Here is a 12638-nt window from a genome sequence, read left to right on the forward strand (position 1 = left end):
TACTTCCTGTGGAATAACAGACAAGTCACTTACCTTCCCTCCCTGGCTCTCCCTGCCCTCCCACCACCAGACCCTAGGTTTTTCCTCTGTAAAAGGAAAGGATTAGAGTAAACAATCTCTCAGAGTATTTCTATTTCAAAATTCTATGAAACAAGTTTAATACCAACATAGATGTCTCAATACCTACCCATGGGTCCAAAGGTATCTAGATTCTCCTGTCATCACCAACAAACTCCGTTGAGGTAGCATAACTGACACTGTGTAACCATCTGGGTGCTTAAAATCCATGACAATCTTAATGAAAAGACAAAACATAATTATCAAACTTGTGTGGAATGAAAAAATGACTCTTGCTTTCTGAGCTAATACTAAATAAAATGGATATGAGTATAAATATTCTCACTAAGAAAGGGTTGCTCTTAGCTAAGGATTTTTTTAGGTTTTTTTCAATTAACAAGTATTTTTTGTCTTCTTCCTATCTATCCCTCATGAAAAAAAGAGTAACAAAACCCTTGAAATATAAATGTAATCAAACAAAATAAATCCCTATATTATCCATATTTAAAAGTGCTCCTTTCTTTCTGCAGTTATCATCTCTCAGGATATAAAAATAAGTTAACAATTCTTTTATATTATTGTTATTCTGTATTGACTGGGACTTCTCTCTTTTTTTTTTCCTGAATCAGAGGTTCTAAATTTGAGGCCTATGAAATTGTTTTTGAAAAAATATTTTAATAACTGTATTTCAATATCATTTTATCTGTTAATTTAATGTATTCTGTTTATGCATTTGAAAACAACTCTAAGAAATGGTCCGTAACATTTGTTAGACTGCCAAAAGCATCTATGATTTTTAAAAAAGGTTAAGAACTCATGATTTATACTATTTTGCTTTGTGATCTCATCAGCTTTCATGGGTTCAATGATCACTTCCATGCAAATGATCTCCAGATCTACAAATGCTGCCCTAATCTTTCTCCTGAGTACCAGTCCTGTATCGACAATTACCTTTTGAACATCACAAATAAGATATCCCAAAAGCATCCTAAACACAACAAATCCAAAATCTATTCTCCCAAACTCTCTCTTTTTCCCATTTATCTTATTCGTGTCCAAAATGCCACCATATTCCTAGTTAGCCAGGTTTAAAACCACCATGCTATCTCTGGCTTCTGACTTGTATACATCACATGATATGAGTGGTAGTCAGTGGCACAATAGATAGAACACTGGTCCTGGAGTCCAAATCCTCATATATTTAATAGTTTTATGACTCTAGGCGAATCGCTTAACCTTATCTCTCACTTGGCCTTTATTTCCTTTTCCTTAACTATAAGACAAGGATAATAAAAGTAGCTATGCTGGGAAAACTAATTTGAAGATCAAATGCAATATGTTTATTAAAAAAAAAAGTGCTTAGCATAGTGCCTGGCACACAGTAGGTGTTATATAAATGTTTAATTTCTTCTCTGCTCCTTTTCCCCATATGTCTACTCCATTGTCCAATGTTGTCTCTCTACTCACATGGTTAACACATAGTACAGGGTCCCATCACATCTCATTTAGATTAATTCAATTAGCTTTAATTGATCTTCTTGCCCCAAATCTTATCCCTACTCCTATTTCTAATCCATCCTAAACTCAGCAGCTAAAGTAATTTTCCTAAAGCTGACCACATTAGTTCCTTACTCAATACATCTAGAAGTCTTTTAATATCTCCAGGATCAAATAAAAACTATTTTTTTTCCAATTACATATAAATACAGTTTTCAACATTCACTTTTTCAAGAATGAGTTCCAAATTTTTCTCCCACTTCCCTCCACAAGACAGCAAGCAATGTGATATAGGTTATACATGTGTAATCATATTAAGATTTTCCCACATTATTCATATTGTGAAAATTCATATTGTAGTCATATTGTGAAAAAAGAATCAGAACAAAAAGAAAAAACACAAGAAAGAAAAAAATTGAAAATAGTATTCTTTGATCTGCATTCAGACTCCATAATTCTTTCTCTGGATATGGACAACATTTTCCATCATGAGTCTTTTGGATTTGTCTTGGATTGTTGTATTGCTGAGAAGAGTTAAGTCTACAGAACAGATCATCTCATGATGTTGCTGTTACTGTGTACAATGTTCTGATTCTGCTCACTTCACTCAGCATCAGTTCAGATAACTCTTTTTCCACTTATTCTCTCTCTACATCTCTTTTATATACATATCAATTTATGTTGTCTCTCCCACTAGAATATGAATCCTAATTGGAGATAGAATCTGATCGCAGATTGAGGCATACTTATTAAATTTTATTTTTCTTGGGCTTTTTTATTTGTATTTTCTTTTGCAACAGGGCTAATATGGAAATATGTTTTACATGACTTCACAAGTATAATCTATGTGAAATTGCTTTCTGGGAAGAGGGAAGAGAGGGAAGAGAGGAAAGGAATTTGTAACACAAAATTTTGAAAAACAAATAGTAAAATATTTTTATATGTAATTGAGAAAAAATAAAAAGGATATAAGCTCCTTAAAGATAAGGACAGTTCTTATAATTCATATGTATCCACAAAATTTATGCACATTCTCCCTTCCTGGCAGAGAGTAATGACTAATGAAGAAAACTTGGCTTAATAAATGATTTAACTAAGAAACTGAAACCTGACCCTAATTAAACTATTCATAATTCTTTCTCTTTTAAAGACTCTGGCATTTATGAGTATGAACAACCAGCCAATTTTCATCAAATAAGACCAAATGGTACAACAAAACACAAACTTAATACTGCCTAAGTATTACATAATCTTGTGAAACACTATTGGTTTTTCACTCATTAAAACATTATTTCTCAAGCACCTGTTGTGTTCAAGAGACTATGGTAGATACTAAACATGATCTGTTGATCTAATATTTTCAATCAAAATAGCAGTTTAATAATAAAAGCAGAGTGGGAAGGAGCCAACTCTCCATATGTCCAAGTTTAGGGATATACTTTTCTAATATTCTCAAAGAATAACATGGAAATCCCCACATTCCTGTCTTCTAACACTTTTCTAAAGTAAATATAACTCACTTTTTCTTGAGAAAAGACCGAAAATTTCAAATTTACCATTTCCAAGAAGATCTTTATTCTAACTGAACAATCCTAGTTGTCACAATTTTTTTAAAGGAAAAAAAGGATTCAAGTATATAGCTTTTTTAATTCGCTCAAGATTTGCAATCAATAGTGCTACTCTGCCACAACTGAATCAATCTCCCCTCATGACAGCTTTTTCCACAGTAGCTACTCCCAATTACTCTTTTCACTTTTTGCCAATTTTCTTTATTTTCTGAGGTAGCAGAGTCAATAAAAATCAAATTGCTGACTAACTTTGGCACAGCATTAGAGATAATGCTCAGTAATAAAAATGCTAGACATTTTGATCCCATGTAACCTTTACACTCTTTGTACTTATAGAAGACAAACACCCATGATGGTGAGGGCTGAAAATCCCAATCACTGATGTCATCTTGCTTATAAAGATAATGATGCTTATAAAGATGGCAGAACATATAAAACAATGTACAAATCTCCAGGCTGGCTAAACAGTCAAATGAAGCTTACACTGCCACTGGGAGTGATACAAGACACAGCTCCATCACAAGAAAAGAATACAAAGGGCAAGCATTCTTTTTTTTTTTTTTTTCATCTTAGAGTTCAGCTGAAATGAATAACCTTTTGAGAACAGAAAAAAAAATCTAACAAAGTGGCAAAGGAGAAAGTACTGGGAGATTCACTTAAGGAGTAAAAATGAGAGAGGATGGAAGTTTCTTTACCAAGTTAATCCAGAGAAAGTAAGCATTCCTTAATTTAAAGAATGATGAAATTGCAAGATATGCCAAGTATGAGTCTTCTGAAGGTATGCTTAACTCGATTCTCCTTTCCTAACTTCATCTGAATCAAATGCAATAAACTTTTTTTTTTAGTGCTATTCATTTCAAACAATGCATAGTATCACTGATTTAGAAAAGGTAGGGAACTCAGAGATCATTTAATTTCCCACAGTGATTTTAGAGATGAGGGAACTAAGGCTCAAAGAAATTAAGCAATTTTCCCAAGATTACACAGATGGCCTTCAATTATTAAATAATGGTGGAATTAGGATCTGAAGCCAGATCGTTTGACTCCAAATCCTTTCCACTGCACCTTTCTGCTGCACCTTTCTGCAACACACACACATGAAAAAAAAAGAGAGAGAACTATATTTTAAAGAAATTTTAAATTTCTGAAGTGTCCACAGAAAAGTATGTACATTAATATATGTTAAGTCTTTTCTCTAATGACTCATAGAACAATAGATTCCAGAGCTGGAAAGGACCATAATCTAGTCCTATTCCTTCATTTTATAGATGAGGAACTGGCCAAACTCATTAAGAAAAACAGATTTATGCAATGAAATAAAACTATCCTTAAAAAAGTTTCTATCAATACATTTTTCCTGAATAATACATTACAGTTTTGAGGTTCTCACCATATTAGCCCATTTTTCCTTTGCAAGAAGCTTTTCCTGTTAAGAAGTTCTTAAAGCAACAACTTGAGTTTTTCTGAATAATGAATGTGGTTTTCTGCCTGACCACAAAAAGGGGAGCCTCCAGAGACAGCTTGCTAAATGTACGGTAGCAAAAGTGAGAGGTGAGGCAGCCAAGAATACTAACTTGAAAACAGCAAAGGCACTAAATTCCAAATTAGCTCAAGAAGTTTTAATTCAGGAGCATCTTAACTTGAGGGTCTATTTCAGTTTTTTTAAAAACATACATTTTGATCACTGTATGTCAGTATAATCGATTTTGTTTATAGCCCAATTAATTCTTTTTTTTCTGCAATTAAAAACATAATTCTGAGAAGAGATTATAGGCTTTACCAGGTTACCAAAAGGAACTAACGGTTAAGAACTCCTATTCTAGGGACTAAATGGTGGTACGGGATTCTGATCTCCTTTGTTATCATTCAAAATCTATTTAACACATTGAGAAAAACAAATTTAAATTTAAATTCACCACAGAAAATAGATAATTTTCCCTACTAAACCATAAATAATAATATTAAATAGGAAGGGAGTACAGAAACTCAGAATGATAAATATATTGAGAAGCTATACGGAAACAGCATAGGACATGGAAAGAGGAGAGACCCATGTTCTAACACACTTCAATTATCTACCACCTATCACAACTTCTTGGAACCTAGCTTCCCAATTTGTAAAACGGTGGTAAGAAAAGCTATCATTCACCTAAAAAGATGTTGAGAAAATTAAATGGGATAATATAAGTTAAGCACTTTAAAAATTAATGTATTATGTGACTGTTAGCATTTGCTATTATTTGAAGCAAAATGACCAAGACTCAAATTTTAACTTGGCCATTTAATTACTTTTGTGACCACACTAAACACGCTAAAGTCACTCTACCTCTCTGGGTTTCAATTTCCTTATTCCCCCCTCCCCCAAGCAATTGGGGTTAAGGGACTAGCCCAGGGTCACACAGCCAGGAAGTGTTAAATGTTTGAGACCACATTTTAACTCAGATCCTTCTAACTTCAGGGCTGGTACAAAGTCCACTGTACCATCCAGCTGCCTCTTTCTTATTTTTAAAATGAAGAATTTGTACTAGATGATCTCTAAGGTCCATCCCAGCTCTAAATCCTATAATTAGACTAAATCTAAACAGTTAATTAAGTAGAAACCTTAATAGCCTCTTTATTCCCATATACAACCATTCTGTATTATGTTTGTGTGGATGAACTACAACAAGATCTGAAATTGAGATAGTCAAAATTAATTTCCATATGAATTAGAGATAGAGAAAACTCAGAACTAGGGTATTGATTCAAAGAAGATTTCTCAGAGTACATGGTAGCTGAGCTGAGCCTTGAAGAAAGAGAAGAATTGAGAGAGAAATATTAAGGAATATATGCCAGGTATAAAGGCTGACTTCAGCATGTTCATGAGTATAAGAAATATAATGTTTGGCTCAAGAACAGCAAGTAATCAAGTTTGGGATGGAGTGTGTGTGAAAAAAAGTCATGCGAAATAAAGCTAGAAAAACAGGTTTAAATTGTGAAGGGCTATAAATGCAATTGAGGAAATTTTATTTTATCCAAGAAAGCTGCTAATGGATGTGTATGGATGTGTGTGTGTGTGTGCGTGTGTATACATGTGTACGTGAGTGTGTGTGTGTGTGTGTGTGTGGTAGTGGTGGTGGTGGTGGTGGTGGTGGTTTAAATGAATTTAAATGTTGTTGTTTTATATGATCATTCTGGTGCCTTAGGAATGATTTTTGGCAGCTGCGTAAAGGATAGACCAGAAAATACTGGATGCAGAGAGATCAATTAGGAAGCTAACAGTCCAGGTAAGAGATGTTAAGAATTTTAATGAGGCTGTCCAAGTGGAGACCTAGAAAGAAATGTAAGAAAACTGGTAGAGATAGGGCATACTTAGCAAATGACTGGATTTGGGGGGGTAAGAGAGAGTGAAGAGTGTACAATGACGAAGAGAGTCAGAACTCTGGAGAAGCATACTTGAAACAAGGTGTTAACTCAGAGGAATTGATAAGACAATGGTTATCTATGTTAGCATGGTGATTAATAGTTCTCTAATTCAGTATATGTACTTAGTACTTAATATAGTTCTACAAGATTGACACCTATTCTACAAGATTCACACCTACAATAATGTAATTATAATAGAGTATATAAGAGTCAACAAGGACTGGATGAGACACATTCACTCCATCTCCTATCACTCCATCTCCCACCACCGTGGTAGCTGCCTGTACCTCTTCATTTTTCCACTGAGACCAAGGCCAGTCTGAAAGGCCTGCAGAAATCTAGCCCGGGCCCCAGGCAAGGAGACAGACTGTGAGAGAGATAATAAAGAATTTGGACTTTATCCTTGGCTATTCTCTTGGTGATTACTCTGCTGAAATGAAGGCTGGTCCCAAGATTTCCAGAAAGCTAAACCAGAACATTACGCAATGACTTCACAATTATAGAAAGTCTGGATTTAAAGCAGATTGAGACTGGGTGAGAAGGGGATTAATTCAATTTTGAACATATTGAATACAAAATGACAATTGGACATCCAGATAGAAATATCCAGCAGGTTGCTGAGAATGTAAGACTACAATTCTGGTAAGGGATTAGTGTTAGAGTGTTTGTGTTTGTGTGTATGTGTGTGCGTGTGTGTGTGTCCATATCTGGGACATCTTAGCCATTGAATTTAATGGATTTTTCTCATAACTTATTTTCCTTGTTCCCCTCGACTTTTGACATTACTGATCATCCCCTACTCCTGGACATTCTCCTCCATTAGTTTCCATGACATTGCCCTCTTCTGCTTACCCTTCTTCCATGTTTGTATCTTTTCAGAATCTTTTTCTAGTTTTTCATCCATCTTCCATCTCCTAAGTATGTTTGTCCATTAGGATTCTGCTCTATCCTACATTTTCTTCTTTCTCTCTATACTCTTCTTTAGTGACTTCATCTTTTTCTGATGGATTCAGTTACCTTCTCAACATTGACTATTCCCAGAGTTTTCATATGTGTATGTGTGTGTTGTGTATACCCATACAAATGTATATACACACATATATGTACATATATATGAACATGCATATATTTCATACATCAAATATCCCCATTGTTGGGAGAATGCATCAGTAAATATAATTTTAATAAAAAGATGTAGCACAACTAAGTGAAATGTGAGTGCATGTTTGTGTGAATAAAAAACTTTGCTTAGGAGATGGAAAATGAATAAAGAACTAGAAAAGGTACCAGTAAAGATAGTCAGACATGGAAGAAGATAAGCAAGAAGTAAAACTAAGGGAGGAGACCGTCCAAGAGTAGTGGAGATTGTCAGCAGTATCAAAAAGTGCAGAGAACTATTAGTTCTATAAATTGCACATTTCTAAGCTATAAGCTTCTTGAAGACAGTTACCAAGTGTTATATAGTTACATACCAAAGCAGAATCAGGCTGAGGGCAGAAGTGACATCAAACTCAGTTGCTTTTCTAACTTTCTGTTTCTTAAATATATCTGTGGAGATATAATTCTGGACTCTACATTTTTGCTACATAATGAATCATTACCCACAATTCTAACAAAACACAAAGAAATCAGAACTCAAAAAGCAATTAATTAGACTCTAAATACAACCAAGTGCTCTATTTAATGATGTCACTTTGTGAAAAAAGATCTCTTTGCAGATTGCAAAAAGGGTCACTGTCAGTGGGGAAAATAGGTGATGTATAAGACCCTTCAGCCCAGAGGGAACCAGCTGACAGTGTCTGGTCCCCATCTAGTCCCCATCTCCCCTAAGGATTCTCGGACTTCCTGAGGAGTCAGGGGGTGGTGACAACCTGTGTTGAGATTGAAGCAGAGTGATATCAGGTGGAAGAGTGATACCAGGTGGCAAACTACATACAATAGCAAGTTGTTTATGTGGTCCATGTGCACAGTGTTGTTTTTGTTACATTATAAAAAGGGGAAAGTCCTTGAAATAAACGACTCCATTTTTCTACCATCCTCGGGGATTCCGCCTCATCACTTCTCCACTAGGAAGGTATATTTTAATCACCCCGGTGTGGGGACTCTAGAAAGCAACAGTATGTTTTGTACCCCAACTTGGAGGCGCGAAAGCAAGACTCAATATTTTAATCACTCCAACTTGGGGTTTTTAGAAAGCAGCACACAACAGCTTACTGTTGCTCTCATGCCATAAGAAGGTATCTCAGTGATAATCCTTTTTGAAGATACTAAGAGAAAGGAAATTCTAGTTTCTCTCTCTCTATCTCTCTCTCTCTCTCTCTCTTTTTTGCTTAGTGAAGAGGGGTAGCTTAGAACTCATAAGAACAAGAACAACAAAAAACTACCATCATAGCTAGAGATAGAAAGATTTTTTTTAGTACTAAATTTCATTTACAACAAGGGCAATTGTTCTTCTTCTAGAAGGTCTAGAAATATGAGAAATGAAATCTGAAGGAAAAAAGTCTAACAATTAGAAAAACTTTTCTTAAACCAAGATCAGGCAATATATTGTGGTAAGAGATATTCTTCCTTATTTGGGGTCTATAATCCAGTGACTCTAATTAATATAGTCAAAATATATGCCAGCTATACTACACTGCTGGATTATGGGTGAACAAGTTCATTTAAAAGTAGATTTAGTCCACTAACTATGCCACTGAAATGGCATCCTTACCCATCTTTCACAGATTAGTTTGCATATGCAATGCCTAGCTAAGATGGAAGTTTAAATAAGGGGAGATTAGAAAAAAAAAATTTAGGAACAAAAAAGAATATGGATCTTACAGAGGAATACTCCAACTTCCTCACTCAACTGAAACTACTCTGTCCAAAGATCCCAATAACTTTTTTTTCAAAGTGTAACTTTTTTATTCATTTCAGCAAATTAGTAGCAAACTAAAAATCTGACAATGGCTTACATACAGTAATTTTTTTTTCTTTTCTTTCTTTCTTTCTTTTTTTTTTTTTTATAAAGCTTCTTATTTTCAAAACATATGCATGGATAATGCATGTTCAACAATATTGACCCTTGCATAGCCTTGTGTTTCAGATTTTCTCTTCCTTCCCCGTAGCCCCTCCCCTAGATGGCAAGCAATCCAATACATGCTAAATATGTTAAAATATATGTTAAATCCAATATGTATAAATGTGTTTATACAATTCTCTTGCTGCAGGAAAAAAAATAGCTCAAAAAAAGAAAGTAAATGGGTAAGAAAACAAAATGCAAGTGAACAACAACAAAAAGAGTAAGAATGTTATGTTGTGATGCACATTCACCTCCTACAGTCTTCTCTCTGGATGGAGAAGGCTCTCTTCATCACAAGATCATTGGAACTGGCAACAACCATCTTCTTGTTGGAAAGAGTCACGTTCATCAGAATTGATCATCATATAATACTGATGTTGTTGTGTACAATGATCTCTTGGTTCTGCTCATTTCACTTAGCATCAGATCATGTAAGTCTCTCCAGGCCTTTCTAAAATCATCCTGCTGATCATTTCTTATAGAACAATAATATTCCATGACATTCATATACCATAACTTATTCAGCCATTCTCCAGCATCCACTAAGTTTCCAGTTTCTTGACACTATGAAAAGGGTTACCACAAACATTTTTGCACATGTCGGTCCCTTTCCTTCCTTTAAGATCTCTGGGCCAATAATGTCTTAACTGGCAAATTTAATGGTTTTTGTTAATTCCTAATCCTTCTTAGTCCACCTTTGACAGGGTTGACTACCTTCTCCTTCTGGAGTCTCCTCTGCATTGTCATGGCATTTCTCTGTCCTGGCTTATCCCCTCCCTGTCTAACTCATACTTTTCAGTCTTTTGTTTCTGGCTCATCATCCATGTAATGCTTGACCATGTTTCCCAGGGTTCTATTCTACATCCTCTTCTTTTTTTTTCAAAAGTTTCCAAAGCTTTACCTATTGCCTCTCTGCAGATAGACTCCTAGATATACTTGTCCATCCCCAATCTTTCCCCTGAGCTTCAGTCCTACATCACCAATTGACTAGGACATTTCAAACTGATGTCCTAAATACATCCCAGACTTGACATGTCTAAACCAGAAATCACAATCTTTCCCCTAAACCCTCCCCTCTTCTTTATTTTGTTGAAGTCATTATTTTAGCCTGTGGGATTCAAAATCTTAGAATTATATTTTAACTCCTCTTTCTCCTTCACTACAAATATCCAATCAGTTGTCTGATCTTGTCATTGCTACGCTCATCTCTTTCATCTTGCCCTTCTCTCCACTCGCAAAGCTACCACCTCAGTTCAGGCCACCTCTTGCTTAGATCATGGCAATAGTCTGTCCATTGATCTCCCTGACTTATGTCTCGCATCCAGGACATCCTGCTGGCAAAATGATTTTTTATTAAATGAAGATCTGACTATATGTCAATACCAGTGGCTCCCTATCATGTCTAGAATAAAATATACATTCTTTTATTTAGCTTTTAAAGTCCCTGTATCACTTGGCCCTAGTGTGTCTTTCCAGTCTCATTTTACATTTTTTTTTTGGTACTCCCCTTTCCACACTTAGTGACCCAGTCATACTGGTTTTCTGTTACACACACACACACACACACACACACTCCATTTGTAGTTTCTGTATATTTTCACTGACTGTCCACATGTCTTAGCTTCCTCTCATATTCTCTCTCTTCCTTTAGAATGGAGTTTATTACTGCATGAAGCCTTTCCTCATCCCACAGTTTCTAATACCCTTTTTCCCTCCCTCACAGACTATCCAGTATTAATTACCATGTATATGTTTGCATTTATTAGCTTTATATATTTATGCTATTTATATTTAATTTTATGTTAGTTCTTCCCTTAATAATAATAGCATTTCTTTAGCTCTTTTTATATGTAAATCCCACCTAAAGTAGGGATAACATCATTCTTTGAATGTTATTCTGTGTGACTGGCACAGGGGAGGTGCTTAATAATTACTCATCAAAGGACTGACTCCATTGAGCTTTATCTTATCCAAATGCTCTCTACTCTGCTTTCTTTTCTGGCTCCTGAATATCTTCAGATGAAGATATGAGTATGTTTTACTCCTCTCTCTCACATGTCCTTTGTATCTCTCCTGTTCCTTCTATATCTTTCTAGTTACATTCCAGTCATGGAGCTGATCCTATCTAGTCTCAGTACTACCTATAAGGTCAAATGTGCCACTGGTTCACCCTCCTTGTTTTCCATACTTTGTATGTTTATGGCCATCTTGGGCTTTTATTGCTGGCTGCTTTCTTGGACTTTGTCTCTCTGTTGTTCTTCCATTTCAGTTCTTACCTTAATATCAAGGAGTTAAACTAGATCTCTAATGTCCTACTCAGCTCTAATAATTTATGAATCTATGAATTTAATTTAATTTAATTTAGTGACTCTGTAGGTAACAAAAATGAGGTTAGTTTGGAAAAGTTCTCCAAAGAATAGTCTATACTACTACTGCTGCTGCTTTTGCTGCTGCTTTTGCTGCTGCTGCTGTTGCTACTACTACTACTACTACCACTATTATTACTACTGTTACTACTACTACTACTATTACTACTGCTACTACTACTACTATTACTACTACTGCTGCTACTACTACTGTCATCATTACTTCTACTACTACTGCTACTACTACCACTACTAGTTAACTTTATATATCATCTACTATGTACCAGGCACTGTGCCAAGCACTTTGACAAATGTTATCTCATTTGATCCTTAAAGCAATACTAGGGACTAGATGCTATTATCCCCATTTTATAGATAAAGAAACTGAGGCGAACAGAGGTTGTCATGCTCAAAGTCATTCAGCTATTGTTTGAAGCCATTTTTTAATTCAGTTCTTCCACACTCCACAGCACTCTATCCATCGCACTACCATACAATCTACTTATTCCTTATAAATTTGACTTTTATCCTCATCTCTTATAGTATTATGGTAATGATCTCAATAAGTTTAAAAAAAAAAAAAAAAGGAGGGGGCATCTAAAGGTGCATGGGTAGGAACCAATGGAGAGAGAAACCAGATTCACAGGTTTAAAAGATTCAAGGTTTAAGGGAAATAAATGA

General features: G+C 35.2%; 1 protein-coding gene across 3 annotated transcripts in view; it reads right to left on the bottom strand.

Annotated features, from left to right (window-relative positions):
• Positions 1 to 12638, bottom strand: part of ALKBH8 (alkB homolog 8, tRNA methyltransferase) — a 57416-nt gene that overhangs the window by 21611 nt on the left and 23167 nt on the right. For all 3 annotated transcript variants that reach the window (XM_003764256.4, XM_031961092.1, XM_023499468.2), the window contains one exon: positions 188 to 294. In XM_003764256.4, coding sequence (XP_003764304.2) covers positions 188 to 294 — 107 coding nt within the window. The remainder of the gene's footprint in view (positions 1 to 187; positions 295 to 12638) is intronic.

Source organism: Sarcophilus harrisii, chromosome 3 (genome assembly GCF_902635505.1).
Source record: "Sarcophilus harrisii chromosome 3, mSarHar1.11, whole genome shotgun sequence".
Lineage (NCBI taxonomy): Eukaryota > Metazoa > Chordata > Mammalia > Dasyuromorphia > Dasyuridae > Sarcophilus > Sarcophilus harrisii.